At 39.8% G+C, this 20,538-nt stretch overlaps 1 protein-coding gene across 1 annotated transcript in view; it reads left to right on the top strand.

Annotated features, from left to right (window-relative positions):
• Positions 1-20,538, top strand: part of pdlim4 (PDZ and LIM domain 4) — a 60,000-nt gene that overhangs the window by 24,850 nt on the left and 14,612 nt on the right. Inside the window, exons 3-4 of the mRNA XM_012852982.3 lie at positions 4,200-4,281; positions 18,442-18,707. Coding sequence (XP_012708436.2) covers positions 4,200-4,281; positions 18,442-18,707 — 348 coding nt within the window. The remainder of the gene's footprint in view (positions 1-4,199; positions 4,282-18,441; positions 18,708-20,538) is intronic.

Below are 20,538 nucleotides of genomic sequence, written 5' to 3'. Positions count from 1 at the left end.
AATGCATGTCATGCTTTTTGTATTTTTTTTGTATGTGTAAACAAAAAATAAAAAAAAAAATGTTTCCTTTTCATTCCACTTAAAAAAGTATGAACTACTCTGTGTATGTTGGAGTTTGTATTTGTACCATAATAGGTTAAATGTGTAAGAATACGATATACGATATATATATATATATATATATATATATATATATATATATATATATACATACATATATATATATATATATATATATATATATATATATATATATATATATATATATATATACTATAATCTGGAAGGTTTGGCCCTGACTTTGTAAATAGGTTACATAAATATGAGGTTAAACATGTGGCAGTGGGTAACAAATCCAGGATCACAAGGTTTTAAGTGATGAGAACAGATAAAGTATGACTACATATTAAAAATAAATCTCATCATTATCTGGAGAATGAAACTAAAACAAGAGAATGGTCTAAGGATTTGGAAAGACTCACAGAAAACAGAGATGGAGTTGGAGTTCCCTTTGGCGGAGGATTTGCCCTTTCTTTCTCACCCTGACTCTGTGACCCATGAGTCACAGCTGAGGAATTAGGCATGAAAACCGCAGAGGCCAAAGGAGCACAGGACTCCTGCTGGGGCAAAACAAAAAGAAACCTCCAAAGATCTGCTCACTGCCAGCCCTGCTGCCTTCGCTTCCCTTCCTTCTCATCTGTCCCCTCACACTTCTCCCCGAGTCTCTTTTATGTGGTTATGATTACAACTTCCATGGTATATGAGAGGCTGTGTTGCAGAATTCTCTGATCATTTGATCTTGTCATCACCCATGACCAGATGTTTGTTAAGGAATGTCCAAAAGGGCTCGTTCAAAGGTGGTTGACATTTATTGCACCCAGGGGAGAGAGCATTGGAATTCTTTCAACTGAAAAAGTATCAGTTCTAGTGGTATCTGAGCAAAAAAACGATATTTTCTTTACTTCTTTTTTCATGTGGTAAATGAAGTATGAATCTAGTTGAAGCTTATAATGGCTATTGATCACCAACATCCTCATTTGAGTGCAGATGGTTGTCAGCTGCCTGTTTTACTCTCGCACTCTTTCTCAAATGTTACATTCAGGGCAGCCAAAGTAAATTCATACTCAGCTCCAAGGCCAGATTGGACTCAAGAAAGGGGAAAATATGACTAAAACCATTTTTTTGGATTAGGCTTTTTTCAGTTTCCTTAGATCAAAGTATGTTCATGTTTTAGGATTGCCTAGTCAAAGCCCAGACCTAAACAGGATGGAGAATTTGTGGCATGGCTCGGAAATAGCTGTTCATAGATGCTCTCCATCCAATTTGACTTAGCTCGATCTACTTTGCAAAGCAAAATGAGAAATTTCAGTCTCTATGTGGAACGTTGATAGAGTCATACCCCAAAAGACATGCAGTTGTATTTGCAACAACAGGTGGTCTAAATATGAATGCATGCCACACTTTTTATTTGTAAGACTTTTTTTGAGGATAATCAGATATGCATGTATAGTTACGGATCTTCTCGAGTTGGGTTATTGCGCTTTGTGCAACAACAGCATACTAACATTTAGAAAAAAGGGAACTACGATTTTGTTTGTTCTTCTGTGTTTCAGTGAATTAGGGAAGCCCCATAACTCAGCAAGTCCAGCTGCATGTCAGCAGTCTTCCAAGTGCAAGCACATAAGCGATAGGCATCTTCCGAGTACCGCCCGGTTTAATGAACCCCACAGTGTGAGGTCCAAACCGGTCCTCCTGTCCTGGTTTCCACTTTAGCCTGTTTTTGTTTGACGCTTTAAAAATGTCGGCCCGGCCAGAAGCCTTAAACTTGAACTTTTGTATCTTTCAATGGGCTGTTTGTGTGGTAACCACTGCAACCAAACAAACTGGGGGGGGGGGGGGGGGGAATGAAGGCTTTCTGCTTCTGAATCACGGCGGTCTCCATTGCAAGGGCGGGAGTGTTCTTCCTACGCAGTTCTGTATCTGCTGGTCATCCAGCAGACACTCGGCGCCTCATAAGAGCGTCCTTGATAGCAACACCTCCGTGGCTCATATCAGAAACATTGCCTCATGCCTGCCCAGCGCTGTGCCAGCTTGCAGTCCAATGATCTCAGTTCTTCAGACATCGCCTCACCCCTCTGTGGGGGTCAGCAACTGCATGCACCCACTCACCTTTAATCGCCCTTTTGTGTCTGATGATAGAAGCAGGGAGGGGGGGGGTACAGGATGGAGAAAATGGTGTACACACTCACATACATGCTGTTCTGTAGCATAATGCCCCAGTGTTACCCTTTAGGAAGCTGCATGCTTTCCCTTCTCAGCATTCAACACCATGGAAACACAGAACCAGATGAACTAAAGAAGCCCTTTTCAATCGTCTCTGGGACGTTTACATGTAACTTGACAGTGAAAGAGAACTGGGAGAGCGCTTTAAGAGAATTACACTGTTTTGTCTGGAAAAGGTGACACATTTTTGGTTGCAGTCAGGCATTCCCCTGTATGTTTTCTAAAGGAAGAAGTGAATTATGCGAACACCTGCTTATGTGTACGCAGTAGGCTCATTGAGAAAGGCGGTAAATTAAAATATTTTACCCTAGCTATTATTCTGTAAGTTATGTACTTTTTTTGTAGGTGTATTCAGCTGGATTTGATTATTGCTAATACAAACAGAAGAGCAATCTTAGACAGCAGTAGGTCAGTTATCACCACTTCTGCACAATAATACTGATAACTAGCTGTGACCCAAAATACTCAAACTCTCAAAGAAGCGTTTTGGTGTTGCGTTACTATGTCACTGTGTGTCTGGGGCGTTTATGAGAAGAGATTATATCCTTTCCCAACGGCTAAACATGCCAAATGTACAAATCATCTTGCACACACAGTTCTTTGCATTAATACTTATTGAACTTTTAAAATGTAAAAACCACAAATTTAAATGTGCTTTATTGAAAAAGAAAAATTAGTGAACTCTGAAGGGGAAGAAAAAAAAAATTTTTTTTTTAAAGTTTATATAAATAAAAAATAAGAAAAACATTATGTTTTCTCGCTGTATAGTTCTACTACTCCCCCTCCTCCTACTACTACTACTATTACTACTTCTACTGCTATTACTACATTATTACTATTGGTACTGGTTGTGAAAATAATGTTTTGAAATAAAAATCTCAAAACTATGGACTATACCTGCCACTACATTTCCTACATCCGGTTGTTTTGGCTATGTCTCTGCTTCTTCCGGCACTGTCCTGCTTTCATTTCCATTCATCCTCTCATTAACCCTGACCTGCTTCCACAGCCCTGCAAAAAAAAAAAATCATGCCCATTCAGCATGATTCTGCCATCACAATGTTTCACTGTGGCTACGGTGTTTAAGGTTCAAGTTCGGGGTAATGTGCGGGGTCGGCTTTTCCCCCCACATGTAGAGTTTTTGCATGTAAAAAAAAAATCTGTTTTCATCTCATTTTGCCTGAGCACCTTCTCCTCTGTGGATTGTGGTGAACGGCAAATTTGACCTCTTATGGCTCTAGTTTAAACAATGGCTTGTTTTCTTTCCACGTGGGGCCAGACTCTACCAGTCCATGACCACTGGTTGATCTGTTGACATGCTTCCACATGGGCTGTTAATCTATGCAGCTCCTCCAGAGTTACCATGGGTCTATTAACTGCTTCTCTTATTAATCCTCTCCTTCAGGCCTGTCAGTTCAGGTGGACAGCGATATTTCTGTAAATCTGTAGTTGTGCAGTACTTTATCCAAGAGTAAATAGTCACACAGGTTAACTCTACTTGGCAAAAGAATTTTTAAAATAGACTTTGTTGTTCTGGAATTTATTTGGGTATATTAGAGTAAAAGGGACTGAATACAAACACATGATACGCTTTTCAAATATTTAGAATATATAAAAAAACCCGAAAAAAACATATATCATTTTGTTTACCCATAACAATTGCATTGTGTTTGAGTGAAGTTTTTTTCCTGGCTCAGTTATGCTAAAAGAAAGAAAAGAAACCACTTTCTACTTTCACTTTTTATTTGTTACTTTTCAGTAATTCCCACTTGGAAAATGACATTTAATACAGAAGGAAAACTGTCAGCAAAAAAAGGAAAAAAAATCCATCCATCTCAGCAGAAATGTTAACTCCGTAGGGTGTACATTGGCAGAGGGTTTATTTAACACCACCTCTCATGGGGATTGTCTTACAGATCGGGATCCGGAGACAGAGTGTGGTCGCCGACAGTAAGCGATGATGGCAAGATAAGTCCGTACCCAGAGCCTGACGCACAGGTAACCACCGTCTTCTCTGGATTTCTCTAATAACAAGTCTGGGATGTTTTTTTTTTTTTTTTTTTGTTTTTTTCCAGATTGAAATTTGCATAAACTTGTGAGCAGTCACAACTCATCTGCCTCAGCCTCTCAACACACAGTTTCATTATGATCATGCCTTCGCTGGAAACTGCTCCTAACATGACACAGTCTCCCCTGTTGAATGGAAAGAATTAGCTTAGGAAATACATTTAAATAGTGCAGCCAAGTATATGGCCCCTTAAAAGAGAGAGTGTCCGATTTTTTTATTACCCAACAGCAAATCTTAAATCTAATTTAAACTGAACTGGGTTTATGCTTTTAAATCAGCTGCCAGTGATAGTGCCTTTTACTGCCCTTCACATCTTCCACAAGAGAAGATAAGTCGTGTTTTTTGAGCCATAACCGTGACCTTTACAACTCGGTGGCTGAGTGGTTCCAGTTTGTTTTGACAGCAAACAGAATCTATGGAAACAGACGGCAAACCCGATCCGCAAGCTGCATGTACACTGTCATTAACTCGGCTATAAATGAGAGAATGCGTCCCACTGTTCGCTGGAACGGTGTTGAAATAGAGTCTCGATTGTTCTCCAAATGATCAGCTGCCAAAAGGATATTCACGGCATGATGAACTCCACTAAATGATCTTTTTCCAATTTTTTCCCCCCCGCTTCCCGATTTCTGGCACACCGGGTCGTTTCTGAGCGCGCAGAGAGTGAGAGATGTGTGTTGGGTGTAAGCGTGTGCGCACACATATGTTGTGAGGAGTGAGGCGCTTGTAGGATGGAAAGAGACAATAAGAGTATTGTGCGTTTCGTGTGAGAGATGCTCAGTGGTCAAGGATTTTGCTGTGGTAGAATGAAGCCTGAACTGTCTTTGTAGCAATAGATACAGAAGATTTGGATTAATCGTCTTACTTCTGATTTATGTCGGTTGATCTCTTAACAGTGATTGTGATCGCTTCCCGTCGGAGTTTTACTCTAAAGTGATCTGTTTTTGAATTGTGCTGCGATACTTTTGGTATTTTGGGGACTAAACCAGAAAACGAAAGCGACTGACTTGCTTCGAAATTATTCGTGGTTTCCTTTGATTTGTGATTCTTCTGAAAAGGAAAGAAAAATGACATTGAGTTTTTATTACTACTCATTGTGGCAGCACGGATGGGCAGTATAAACTACATTTTATTACGTTTTGTGGTATTTATTGCTGAGAGTTTGGGGATGGGGATACAATTAATTATGACAGTCAACACAGTCTCTCGGTCTATAAATCCAACTAGATCTGCAGTGACATGCACACTTCCCTAAAAAATTTAAACTTTCCCATTGCCAAATATGTGATTTTACTGGATCTGATACAATAAGAAGCAGAGATGCGCCAATCAGTGTTTGTGGCTGATTTCCAATGTTGGATTTTGTAAAGCTCTGACCTGCAGATGTCGGCAATAGTGATTAAAATAAAAAATAAAAACCACTAAGGTTTCCGATGCCTCCCTATTAAGCATATTCCTTGAAAGACAAAGTGCTAAAGCTTCTCATACACTCTGTGCTGCTTCTGAGAACGACTCACTGATATTGAAAACAACTACCTTAGAGCCTTCTTTTGTCAATAACAACTTTTACACTGAAGATTGTTGTTTTTAGAGCAAACAGTTTTGGCGTGGCGCGATCGTAAATACAAAGTTTACATTCAACCTTTTCCACCAGCCATGCCGTCTTTGGCCGGTGCCATTTAACATTCAGCAGCCATATAATGGCTTTAGTGCATCTTAAATAAGCAATGTAGCTGTGAATCATAATTGTCACTGCAATGATTCACATTTCGAAAAACATAACCGCACCACGTATTCATTCCTTCACGAAGCTGAGAGTGGAAAAATGGTATTGCATTAGTATTGCTGGATGAACAAATACTATAAATAAAATTATGCAGTTTATTTTGCTCACTCTCTTCTTCTCATCAGTCATTCCTTGTAATACTCTCTGTAACCCTTTTCATCTTGGACACCATTATATGTATCAGGTGTGAGTGTCTACTGCAGTGAAACGTCGTGCGATTGGCCCAGTATAATATTTCTATGCAAATTGTGAAGTTACAAGCCGCAAATATTACATACCCAATATATGCAATATGGTGCACAATCCTATTTATTTTGCTACCTCTTTTTAGTGAAAAGTGTGTTAACCATTTGCCGCAAAAGCAACTGCCCTTTGGCCTTCCTGACAAAAAGTCTGTACAATGTGATGTCCTGGTTTAACATGTAAAAGCTAAAGTTAAGTAAATACCAGACCAAAAGGGAGGCAGATCAGTTTATACAAACACAGACGAGCCTGACAGAAGTGCTTTGCCTGGCGGTAACGAGAGGACCAAATCCTCCCTCCTTCCCGACTCTCCCCGCTCCCTTTCTCTATATCTCTGTAACATCTCATCCGGTCCTTCCTTTCTCCTTCAGCGGACTCTAAAAAAATGCTCTCTGGCGTCTCATTTAATAAAGTGAACCTGAACAGCTGGAAAGCACCAAGTCAGGGCTACTTCAGTGTCACACTCAGGTGGAATCTTCTTTGCATGCGCAGAGGAAACATCCGCTCCCCGGGGTCACTTAAAAGTTCCAGAGCTCTCTCTTTCTTTGTTTCCGGCTGTATTTCGATACAGCTTGAAGGGATCACAATGCGATTGTTCCTGGGTCTCAGTGGAAATGATTTACACATCGTGACCTTGCTCGCGCTGGCTGACTCAAACTTTGTGCCATGTGATATGTTTGGCTCAGATTCCTTTGCAGTAGAGAGCCGGTTTACAGATGGTGAACAAAGATTAACCGATGAGCTTGATGATACAGTTAAAGATTGAGTTTTGCAAAGACTCAGAAAAATATCTGTCATTCAAATCTCGGATTTGTTGTCCACATATAAAGATCTGGCTTTATGCTAAACCGAAAGTTTTGATAGATTCCGACATCTAAAGAGCGTTTATTCCTGCCGAAAGAGTCCCACATCAACAGATGAGTTCCGTCTGGGTATTCCTTTTCTAAGATTTTCCCTTTTATATTGTTAAATGCTTGGAAATTCCAGTCTGATCCTTACGGGAATTTGCTACTGAGCAGGAAGTGACACATGGAAGCTGTGAGGTGTTTCCTTTCACCTTGGGAGTCCGATCGGGTCTCATAAACGTTTAGAGGAAATGCTGTCGTTTCTGGCTACTAACCAAGCAAAAGTGTGACTGCTTTTGTAAAACGGTATAACAATATGATGCATTTTTATTTCAGGGAACTGTGTTCATACTTTGGCAAGAGTGACCACAGGCTACCGGATGTCATATGTAACTGCCCGAAATAGAAATGATAGTGATGAATATGGGTGGTGGAGGTGAGGTAATGATAAGGTGTCATAGCAAGCCCGTGAGAGATTGCTTGCATGAGTTTGACAGCCAGTTTTTAAGCATTACTCTGATTTGTTGGGTGTTTCCCTTTTGGTTTTTCTATTGTTTTTTTGTTTTTTTTTCAATGAAGAAACATTTGTTTAAATAGCTGCTTTTTAATCTTTGTTATGCCTTTACTCATCATCAAGACTCCATATTACATAATCCCTAATGAAACACACTAAGGCCCCAAAAATTCAACCGGTCACAGAGTTCTGTTTAAAACATTTAGCGTGAAACTGCTGCAGGAGCACTTCGGAAACGCTTTTCAGGATCAGCTTGAAGGATTCGGTCCAGACGGCATTCTTCTCCAGGAATGTATTTGTAATGAAAACCAAAAGGGATGTGTCCATTTCTGAGAGTTCCATTCTGTGGAGTTACTCGCTTCTCTAAAGAGAAACCATGGAATGACTGGCGAGGGTGATGATGACACAAGAGGTGATGTGAAAATTGATTCCTGGGCAAACTCGATTAGGTACACGGGCATCAGAGAATCTGTCAGTAATTAATCCAAAATCCAGGGCATAAAACAGGAGACAGGCAAGGGTGATACACAAAAGACAGAGAAACATGGCCATACTGAAGAAATGGATCGAGGGTCAAGAAACAAGTTGAACATTTACAGGCAGGAGCTTTCGATGATCTCGCAGAAACTAGAAGGCTGGAAAGCGTGTACAGAAAGCAGATCACAGGTGAGTGAAATTGCATTGATTGCAGATGAGAAGGTGGATTTCTGGGTTGATGATATTTCTGGGTTGATGACATTAAAGGCCAACCTGACATCAACAAACTGAATCCTGGGATACGTTCCTGGGTGGTCGAGGTGGTACAGGATGACATGTAGTCCCAGGTTGATCTGAGAGCATGAAGCAAACTACAAGGGATCCTGCAGGGGGTCCATTGATCTCCTTCAGACGTTTCAACACTAATAACGCTAAGGATTTCCTGACCATGGATGTCAGGGCTACAGGCCTGCATTCATTTAATATAGGAACAGTAAATCTGCTCCTATATTAAATGAATACCTAGAGTAAATTTTTGAGTAAAGTTCAAAGTTCAGTTGACAGAACTTTGCACTCTGTCTCTGTAGTGTCCAAGCTTCCAAGAAGGCACATTTCTGCTGCTTGTATTTGGGATCTCACTTTTTCTGGTCATATTCTGTATTACATATTTAAAGTCCTCTTAAAGAGATTCCAGATAACCTGACTGATGCAAGGTTCCTTCATTATTTCCAGAAGAAAGACATATTTGGCTGTTTGTAAATACTTCCTCAAATAATCCTGGTGTTATATTTATGTCAAGCAGCAGACTGCAGGCTAGTTATCTGATTAGATAACCCAATTAATTAACCAGCTAATATCAGCATGTTATGGTGGAAATACAGTGGCATCTGTTAACAGAGGGAATCTATTTAACAGATAATTTAAAAAAAAAAGCTTATGTGAAATATGTTTTAACTACATGGTTGTCATCGTTTCTCTTGGAAAACGTTCATGCACCGGTATGGTGGTCACACTGCTGTATCAGTTTCTCATATTTTAAAGTTTCTTCACCAAAGTTATAAAGTGGCAGCTTCAAGTAAGTGGGAAATTCCTGCCGTCAGTGTTTAAGTCAAACAGCAGTTCTTTTGGCTCGCAGTTCCTCTGTGTCATTCATTGCAGCTAACCTATCATTATACTGTTAGCTATTGTGGTCAAGAACTATGGTTTAGTGGAAAGAATGGGGCCTCACAATGAGGAAGCCGAGAGGTCTGGATCACACGTCACTTGAAGCTTCCAGTCTCAGCCCAGGGCTTGGCAGCTGAAAGCAAATTCTCCAAGCTAACATTAATAGGAGCTGACAGATAAACTCCTTGCATGACTTGCAGGCCATAATTCCTACTCTTTTTGGAACTGAATTATACTTTTAAAGCAAAAGTTTTGTCTTTGTTTTATCAATGAGACAATGCAGTTGTTCCAAAGCATCCGTAATTACAGAAGTAGTTACATCAAAGATGCGTATTTATTTCAGGGGACGTAAAATGGACTTTTGATCATAACAAGGGTGACTTTTTAGTGTATCAAATGGTTCAATAATTTACAAAATAATATTTTTGGATGTCACACCTGCAACTGCGCTTTCTTGTCTGTGCGTGTGTGTTTGTGTTCACTAACCATACAGTAACCCCTTGACATGTCCACATCAGTGTCAGCTGTCGGCACACTGCTGGGCAGATGTCATTAAAAAATGGTCTGCTGCTCATGGGTAAAAAGGGCTGCACCTGTCTGGACTAATTTAGATGCATTTGACTTAGACATCTTTCATCAAGCATGTGTGCACAGATTAAAAGGCTTCCATTTTGGTCTCATTTTGACCTTCTCTCTTCTTCTGTTCCGTTTTCTAATAGCAAATCCACATGACATTTAGTTCCGATTGAATTCGAGAACTTTGGCACAGCCTTCATATCATGCTGCATTTATGTGGTTTTAAACTGTAACCGCACAGAAGTTGAATGAAGGAAAGAGCATAACTGGCCTTTCAGCAAGCACAGTAACTACTTGGTAAATCCATGCATAACATAATCACAAACTTTACAATGGTTAAATCAGCCTTTTTCTTCATTGATAATACTTAATTGTTGCAGCATACTTTATGATTAATTAAATAAGCATAAAACACAAGTACCCCCATGATTTGACATTTGGTCATGTAAAAACATAATGTTTCCATGATTCTGGATACAGAAATGAGAAAAAAAAAGTACACCCCATGATTCAGTAGCTTAATGAACCACCTTAGGCAACAATGATGTTAAGTGGTCATGTTATATGCAACTTCATCAATATTTCCAATAGTTAGGAGGACAATTAAGCCTTTCTTCACATTGGATCAGTTCATTGAGGTTTACTGACTTATGCTTATGCACAGCTCTCTCAAGGTCCCACAGCAACATTTACAAAATATCTGGTTGAGGTCGGGATCTTTGCAACACCGTGATTGTTTTCTTTTTAAAATACTTTGCTATACAGGGGAGTATGTGTCGGACTCAATGACTTTTAGTTGTCCAGGCCATATAGCTGCAAAACAAGCCCTAGTCATCAGTCCCTCTGGCCCCATGCTTATATGATGTGTTTAGTTTTTGCCAGACCATTTCTTAGTCTTGAAGATGGTGTTGTCTTCAGGTGCAGCAAACCCTAAGTCATGTTGCCATAAACCTTTTAGTTGTAGAATCCATTTTGTTTTAGCAACCATTTATAACCATATAGATGTTCAGTCTTTTTTAACTGGAACTGTCACAAGCTTTGACATTTAACATACTAGAAGATAGGGCAGTGTTCAGTGTAAATTTGTTTAGATGTGCATGCCTCGGAAGATTGACATCTGTGATGAAATTGTTCTGCTTGTGAAACATATTGCTTACGGTAGCATGATGGGCTTTCACTACACTAGTTTTTTTTTTTTTTGCATGGCCTCATAACCCTTCTCAATTAATTGACAAAAATGACTTTTCTAATCGCATTGTGGATGTCATTTCTTGGTATTGTGTTCATGCACAACTGTATGTTACAAATCAGCAAACTGCTAGAACTCCTGCTTCTATAGAGATGCTCACACTGAATGATGATCAGTTCAGCAGCACCTGGCTGCTACTTTTTCTATCAAACTGTATGGAGGAAGGAAGGGTGACCTTTTATTTTTCCCCATATGTTCACGGAAACTGTTGCTAAATACATAAATAGATACATTCTGTTACACTATTTACAAAAATTAAGAGGTTAGAATGATTTTTTTGCTTTCCTGTTTCACAATTTCTCAAGTCCTCTGCAGCACTCACAGCACATTGTTTCTCTCAGGCCTTATCTGTTGCTCCTCCTTGCAATGCATACTGGGGGGGGGGGGGGGGGGGGGGGGGCAGGCTTATAAAGCCTTTACAGCCTTGGTTTGTGTTTGATTAGTAGTGCAGAGCGGCATCTGAAAAGCTTCATTTTGAATATCCAGCAGGATTAGACCGTGCAGGAGGCAGCAAAGAAAGCGAGCGAGGTGAAGTCTCAGTCTCCATTTATAGACAAACATATGATTTCATTTAAGCTCCTCCACCTTTCAAAGCCCCAGCATCTGTCCCCTGGCCCCAAATCACCTCATCTCCTCCAGTCTGTCTACCGTGTTCTGACCTATCGGTGGTTCTCGACCGAGGTACTGTTGTCTCCCACTTTTCCAGATTAACGTTTTGTCCTATTATTGAGTGGAAATGCTTGGTACATTGCTGCTTAAAATGACCAGAGTAACACATTTCAAAGTGTGTTAATCCAGTCAAAGATAAACACACACACTTTTCTTCCCTTAACCATCAATCATCATGACCCTTTGTGTGTTTACACACTCCCATACACTGCCAGTCTCCCTGAAACATTATCCATGCTTGGTTACCAGTGAAAAGCACACTGATGAAATCATGTGGATTCCCAGATTTATGAGTACAGAACAACGCTGGGCCTAATGAATAATTAGTGCAGTTCAGTCTTTTTTTTTTTCTGTTTAAAACAGCAGGTTGCAAGAACTTTCACTGTGTTGTGAGAGCGGTAAAGTGTAAAATTAATTTGTTTAGACAAAATCCTCCTTTAACGTCTCCTTTCCAGTTCTGAAATAAAAAAAAAATGCATCTTACAAGAGGACAGTAAGCCCACTGTGGAGATCAAGAAACCAAGCGGCTGTATTATTCCTACAGATCAAAGGCAGGTACAGGTTCTGAATGCAACCGTGCTGGCATTTTTATAAGGCACGTACCAGATGTATTGCCTTATAAACCTACCATCCGTCCAAAGAAAATATCAGCGAAGCGGGCGTGCACAGCAAGAGCGGAAAGAGCGCTGCAAGAATAAAAAAAAACAAAAGAAAAGGAATGGTTAAAAGGTTGGGCTTGGCTGGGCTCAGTCAAAACAGATGGAGTCACCCCATCATAGTCAGGTGTGTTTGCTTGAAAATGGGTAAACACCTAAGCATGCCCTGTATTTCCACCGGAGAAGATTGCTGTAAAGCATAGCTGGGCGATCAGATCACATCCTCCACTTTTATTCATTTGATTATAAGGATAAAAGTATCTGATCTTTAGCTAATCTGCAACCATGGGCTGAGCAAGGAAACCTTGCTTTTTTTTCTTCTCTGTCACTTCTTTCTTAGTCTATAAAGCAAAAATCAGTTCTTTGTCTTTCACCTTTCTTTTGAACACATCATTCTATATGATGACAAAGGATTAACTGTGGCTCTCCACTCATGTTTGCATAGATTGGTATCATAAATTGAATGCCTCTTAAGTTTCTACTGGAACGTGTAACAGAATCCCATCTCATGGATTTTCCTTCCCCCTGTTCAAAGAGCACGGGCATGACTGAGCTTGCCTGATTGTATCGGTTATTCTTCTGATTTTTATCTGGAGATTTAACTTTGTCTAAGTATGAGAAATGAATAATGAAGACTAAAAAGGACATGTAGAGACAGCCGATTGTTTTTGAAACCATTCATCCTTAGTTATGGATACGCTCTCAGGAGATAGAAAGATCCAGAAAGACTTGAGGGGATGAAGAAAAAGTGCACATGAGGACAGCAGTCAGCTCATGTGAAATTAACCTTGAATTTTATGCATAATTTCTGTTCGTGGAAGGAAGCAGATAACTCGGGGAAAGGAGGGTTGTAAGAAGGAGATATTAGAGGGAAAAAACGAACATCAAAATTCATGCCAGCGATGCATTTTTGGCACATCTTTCCTTTCAAAATGAAACTTGATTTCAGACTTAAATTTCTTGAGAGATTTCTCATAATCCTATTAAAAATAAAACTGTTCTAGCAAATTAATGAGCTTACAAAAACACTGAAGCTAAGGTTTCACATAATTCCAGTGAGGTCAGCAACGTGAGAACAAGAAGCTAAAGATAACAAGCAGGATCTAGTTTGACCTGTTTAGTTTTGTTGTGATAATCAACCCTGATTGTGTGGGGCTGCTGGGGGGGGGGGGGGGGGGGGGGGGGTGCATGTGAGCCACAGAGACATTGCCGTTTCTTTTTAGTTACCACACTGCCTCTAAAAAGTTATTAATATTTCTTGAACTTTTTCACATCTTGCCACTTTAAAGCAAAAAAAAAAAAATTATTTTATGTATTTATGTATTATGTATTTTATTTCAATTTCACAGTACACCTGCACCAAGTAGCATATAATTGTGAAATGCAAGGACATTTCTTACTCCAAATACTCCTTTTTAGCCCTTTACCTACAGGTCAGACTCCCCATATCAAAACCATGCATATTTGCACTCGTCTTACTCTCTTGTAAAAAAACACAGTATATATATATATTCAAATGTATTTGCATAGCACATATCAGTAACAGGATAATTCAAAGTACCGTACATGAACAGCACATAAGAAAAGAAAACATACAGAGAAAAGTATCTTGCAGCAGAATAGGAGCAGTAGGTCAAGATATGTTGGACTACAAAATTACATTGTGTCGTTTAAGTATTCCCTTTATTCTTTGAGCAGTATGAATACATACATACATACATACATACATACATACATACTCTAAAAATCTCCAACAAGTTTCTGAGACATATATATATATATATATATATATATATATATATATATATATATATATATATATATATATATATATACATACACACAAGACAACAATTTATGCTTTTATTTTCTTATTTATTAACATATTAGTTTTAGGTATAACTAATGATCCACTGATTTTTCCTTGTTGACCAGACTTCTCCTTTAAATGAAAAGTGAATACCTAAAGTGACTGGTGATGGGAGGATAAATCAGACAAGCAGCCAGGAGGCCAATGGTAATGCCAGAGGGGCTGCAGAGATCCACAACTCAGATGGCATAGTCATTACATCAATCCAGGTGTTGATGGGAAAAGTATTAGTCATTAACTCTACGCTGGCCTATTTTTTTTGGAAAAATGGCAAGAAGAAAATCATTGTTGGCTTGTTGCAACTTGTAACAACCCAAACAGGAGACATTAAAAGGAAAGTGCTCTGTTCAGATGAGACCAAAATAAACAATTTACTCTCCATTCAAAACAGTATCATTGCACATCATTGTGGATGCACCAACCACACTGGGTAAGAGGATGTAGGGAGTGTCATGCTTTGGTAATGCATCCCTTCAGCAGGAACAAGGAAGCTGGTCAAAGTTAATACAGTGATATCCTGGAATAACGTCTGCTAAACACTTGAGACTGGCAAACCTGATTTCTAGTAGGACTGACTGCAAACATACAGTCATATCTACACTGAACAGAAATATGAACGCAACACTTTTGCTTTTGTTTACATTTTTGTATGAGATGAACTCAAACATCTAAAACTTTTTCCATATACAGAGTATAACCATTTCCCTCAAACATTATTCACAAACCAGTCTAAATCTGTGATAGTGAGCACTTCTCCTTTGCTCAGATAATCCATCCCACCTCACAGGTGTGCCATATCAAGATGCTGATTAGACACCATGATTAGTGCACAGGTGTGCCTTAGACTGCCCACAATAAAAGGCCACTCTGAAAGGTGCAGTCTGGCACGTTGGAGAGGTGTTCTCTTCACTGATGAATTACACTGTTCAGGGATGAATTACACTGTTCAGGGCAGATGGCAGACAGTGTGTGTGGCATCGTGTGGGTGAGCGGTTTTCTGATGTCAATGCTGTGGATCGAGTGGCCCATGCTGGCGGTGGGGTTATGGTATGGGCAGGCGTCTGTTATGGACGAAGAACACAGGTGCATTTTATTGATGGAATTTTGAATGCACAGATATACCGTGATGAGATCCTGAGACCCATTGTTGTGCCATACATCCAAGAACATCACCTCATGTTGCAGGAGAATAATGCACAGCCCCACGTTGCAAGGATCTGTACACAATTCTTGGAAGCTGAAAACGTCCCAGTTCTTGCATGGTCCGCATACTCACCGGGCATGTCACCCATTGAGCATTTCTGGGATACTTTGGATTGGCGTACCAGTTCCTGCCAATATCCAGCACAGCCATTAAAGAGTGGACCAACATTCCACAGGCCACAATTGACAACCTGATCAACTCTATGCGAAGGAGATGTGTTGCACTACGTGAGGCAAATGATGGTCACACCAGATAAAACATCACAGATTTAGACTGGTTTGTGAACAATATTTGAGGGCAATGGTGATATTGTGTATGTGGACAAAGTTTTAGATCGTTGAGTTCATCTCATAAAAAATGGGAGAAAAACCAAAAGTGTTGTGTTTATATTTTTGTTGAGTGTACATTGGAATGGGTTATGTTAAAGTTTAGAATCTGTAGCAAGACTTGAAGTCTAATCTTCTCAACTGCTCTCCATCCAATCCGACTGCGTTTGAGCTGTATTGAAAAGAAGAATGGGCAACAAAACAAACGAAAAAAACGTTAGTCTCTATACGTGCAGAGCTGTTAGACACATGTTAGAGACTTGGAGCTGTGGTTTCAGCAAAAACCTGAAGAAAACCTGAATACAAATGCACACCAAAATGTTCTAATTTACAATAAATAAATAACAATTAAATTAAATTGAAAACTCTGTAGAATTTCCCTTCCGCTTCAAATATGTATACTACTTTGTGTTGGTCTGTCGAACAAAATCTCCATAAAATAAATCTTTATTCTTTTGGTAGCGTCATGAAAAAAGGGGTCAAACGTAAATGGGATTAATACTCTTCTAAGGCACTGTACTGTATCTCTGAATACTAACTATTTTTTATGAACATTTTAATCAAAATTAGCATTTTCTTTTTTAAATTGTCCAGTATTGTTGAATTTTTAGGGAGTGTCAGTGGTCCATCTCTCCTGAAAGCCATGTCCTTTAGTATTATGGGGCAGGGCAGGGATTGTGCATGTCTAAGTAAAAGAACATTGGCTTGTTGCTGTAGAAGGTAATCACACTACATTTCGAAAACCATTGATTGCATGATTACTAAAGATTACCATGTATGTGTGTGGTCCAGAGGAAGGCTGGACTACATAAAGGAGATCCATCTGTTGGAATAACAGGGGTTCTGAGTGCAGAGGCAGCAAACCTCCAGTGGCTAAGGCACTTAAAACTAGCCCAAAACACACAGCTCCCACATGCACAGACACACTCTCTCATCCCACTGGCTCGGCATTACAGTCGCCCGTCTTCCACGCTGATGCGTTGCTGAACTCGTAAACAAGTTTCTCCGCCTCAGCTAAAGTGTTTAAAAACTCTGAAGCTGTGATAACGCGCAGCCCTGTTCAAGTCGCTCAAAAGCTGCTGGCTATCTTTGAAATTCAAAACCCCGAACGCTATCAGAAGTGGTGACATCAGCGCGAGCGTTGCAGTAAAACTTTATCTGGTCAATTTCGTCTCTGAGACATACGAGCTTGGCTGCAAAGCAAGCATTATCTCTTAAGTGTGCTGATAGCTGCAGTAAACACCGAGCGGCTCGATGATATCACCATTGCGTTTGTGCAAATGCACAAAGAGGGTGTTGTCCCCAGCAAAAACACTAAATATACAGTGGAGTAATGTAGGTGTCTAGGCAAGGCAAGTACGTTTAGTGTAACTCCAGTCGTACACTAAGCAATTCAAAGTGTGATGCAAGAAAATAAAGCAACAGACGTAATAAAGGTTGCATTATAATAAGGAAAATATTTACACAGTCAAAGAAAAACTTCAAGCATTAACCAAAATGCAACATTAAAATGCACATTTTAACAAAGAAAGAGGCAAGATATGATACAAACGAATTGATAAACTGATGTTTGACCTTTATTGCAACACTGCAATTAAGGTCAATGGTAATGTGCCAAGCCAGATTGATAATATACAGTTCTACACATTATTAATCTGGGCCTGTTCAAATTGAATCCGTTCAGAGGGACATTCAGCAGAACTTTCTGAGCTGATTGGGTCAAGCGACTCCTAGTGCCCACCTACCAAAGTTTAGTTTTAGCCAATAAATGGTATGAAATGAAAATGTAGTTTCTCGTGGCAGCAGGCGCCATGAGAAACCACAATGAGTCATGGTGATCAAGGCGCTTCTTGCTGTTCTTTCAAAAATGAAATTGTGGATTCTGACTGAACAGATGTGATAACAGTTGCTACACGTGCGTCCTCCTGCGCTGCCATGTTTATTTTGGTTCGGCTATGGGCTCGCCACCTCTTGCTTTCGTCATAGCTGCACGTCCCGCCTTAAACCATCGTACTGCAACGTGACTGGCCGATCTCGTGCTGGGTCTCTGCTCGAACGGTTGAGGCGGGAGTGGGACAAGACGGATTCTTGTGGGCGCACGAAACCGCCAGAATTCAGCTCGCAGGCAAGGTTGCAAAGCTGCAGTACGTAGTTGTGTTTTCATTTGCAGTGTAAAGGAGCCAACGGTTTCTAACCATCTCTGGGTTTTACGGTGTTGCTTCCAGATCTAAGTAGCGTAAAACTAAACTCTGACTCCACCATGTTTAGTTCTGGTCCCCGATGACCCTAGAGGTGTACGGTTCACATCTGTAAAGCAACTTTGAAATAAATGTGGCTTCAAGAGAGTGCTTCAAGGAATTTTTCCACATAGTAGCATGTGGATAAACCGCTGATGATTGACTTATTTTTGTTTCTTTTTCTACCTTTAAAATATATATATATATTACATTCAAAATATGAGAAACCCCTTTTGACATGCCTTTTCTTCCTGTTCCTCTTCTGTCTTTACAGAATTTCCGTCCCATCACCAGCGGCTCCGGCAGTTACGGTCGTAAACCTTCGTACGCCTCTGAGCCGCAGTCCCCTCTTGCTCCGCAGCCCACTCACATGAATAATGGACACACCAGACCTAACAACGGTCACAGCTACGGATATGGGAATGGAACTGGGCATGCTCAGTACAACAACCCGTCAGGGCTTTATGCTCACAATGGTAGCAACGGCGACAGATCCCTGCCGGGCAAGATGGGGGGTCTCAGCCTCAGCGCCACACACAGGTGAGACAATAGACGTTAACCACAATTTAGTCGATCAAAAGCTCACGTGGATTAGTTGTGTGAAGCTTTTGGTGTTTCAGTGTCCTAATTTACGCTTCATTTTTGCTGTTTTTAGTTTTTCTTTTGTCGTTTTGGGCTTTCCTGCGGACCTGTCATCAAAATAAGCCCCCGTTTACTGCGTTTATTCCATATAAATCCCAGATTAAGGAAAGAACAAAGAGATCTATGTTTTTTTTTTTCTTCATGCTCTAACCTGTAAGAACGGAGAACAGTGAACCGTGTCCGTGCAAGCTGTTAAGGCTTGTTGGCTTTCAGAATATCTCTCTGTGAGATTTTCCAGATTAGCCTCATTGCACACCATGGCTGTGAGAAAACCACACAAGGAAATAAGTCAATGTCTCCAGGAACTGCCTCTGAAATCCATCAGGCTTTCTGTTGTTAGACTGCTCAAGGAATGACTTTATTTAAAAACAGAGTTGCGGTATGTCACACGCGGCAGATGTAGTTGTCTGAATCCTAACGCAGACGCACTTGGATGTTCTTCGACACACCTGAGTGAATAGCCCCCCCGATAGCCTGGAAAAGCTATTTGCTGTCATGCGTTTCCTCCAGCGGACCATAAACGTGTGTCCTCTGTCTCCTGGTGAAAATCCTCTGCAGAACTTGCACAGTTCCCATTGACTAGACTGTTAACTCCTATCCAGGTCTCTACCCTGAACCGCAATGGAAAATACATTGTTTAAAACAATTTTAAAGGTATCGATTGACTTCTTTCAATCTCCTCCTCCAATTTAGCTTATTACTGTCACTTTTCTCCAACACTCAGCTTCACTTCTAACGTAGCTCAGGTTTTTTCCCCCCCTATTGTATAAACATACTCACGCTGCTGAATAGGAGTCTGGAGACAAGCGTGCTGTTAAGTGTGCTTGGATTTGAACACATCTGTCAGCAGCACCAGTCTTCATCTTGCTGAAGTTTGGAGCTTTAAATCTGGCCTGTGAGGTCTGGGAGTAATCTACTGGATGAATGAGCAAGCACAGGCATGGCACGGAGCTGTTGGGGTTAAGATTTAGTGTTTATGGAGTCACATCTAGAGTGTAAACCAAACACCTCTCCTGTTGGTTCGTACATTCTGGTGAGGGGGCACAATTTAACAATATAAAATAGTGATTTTTATCTTTTTGTCTACTTTTTGTTGACAATGATTTTGTTGTTTGTTTTATAATTAAAACAGATTTAAGAGATAAAAAATATTTTCATACCTGATTTTATTACATTTCAACCCCTCTGTGACAGCTGTTAAAATATATATATATATATATAAATGATAGATAGATAGATAGATAGATAGATAGATAGATAGATAGATAGATAGATAGATAGATAGATAGATAGATAGATAGATAGATAGATAGATAGATAGATAGATAGATAGATAGATAGATAGATAGATAGATAGATATAGCCTGGAAAAGCTAAGAAAAGTCAAGCATTAACGAAGAAGCAACATATATATATATATATATATATATATATATATATATATATATATATATATATATATATATATATATATATATATATATACATGAGTGTGCAGTTTTGATGGATTTAAGGAAAAGGAAAGAAACTACAACGTTTTTCAGCTTTTGGTAAATTGGACAGTTAATTGGTGCATCACTGACCAGTTTCACCAAACTGCCATCTATACCCATTTTATCCTACTATGGGTTCTACAGTGAATGTTGCCTGCATCAGCTATATGCCGACCATTAGAGGAAACTGCTGCATCTAAAGAAAACCACTGTAGGATCTGCAATACAAAATGACG

This window comes from Fundulus heteroclitus, unplaced genomic scaffold, assembly GCF_011125445.2.
Source record: "Fundulus heteroclitus isolate FHET01 unplaced genomic scaffold, MU-UCD_Fhet_4.1 scaffold_270, whole genome shotgun sequence".
Taxonomy (NCBI): domain Eukaryota; kingdom Metazoa; phylum Chordata; class Actinopteri; order Cyprinodontiformes; family Fundulidae; genus Fundulus; species Fundulus heteroclitus.
The sequence above is the reverse complement of the archived record's forward strand: the minus strand, read 5'-3'. Positions and strand labels throughout refer to the sequence as shown.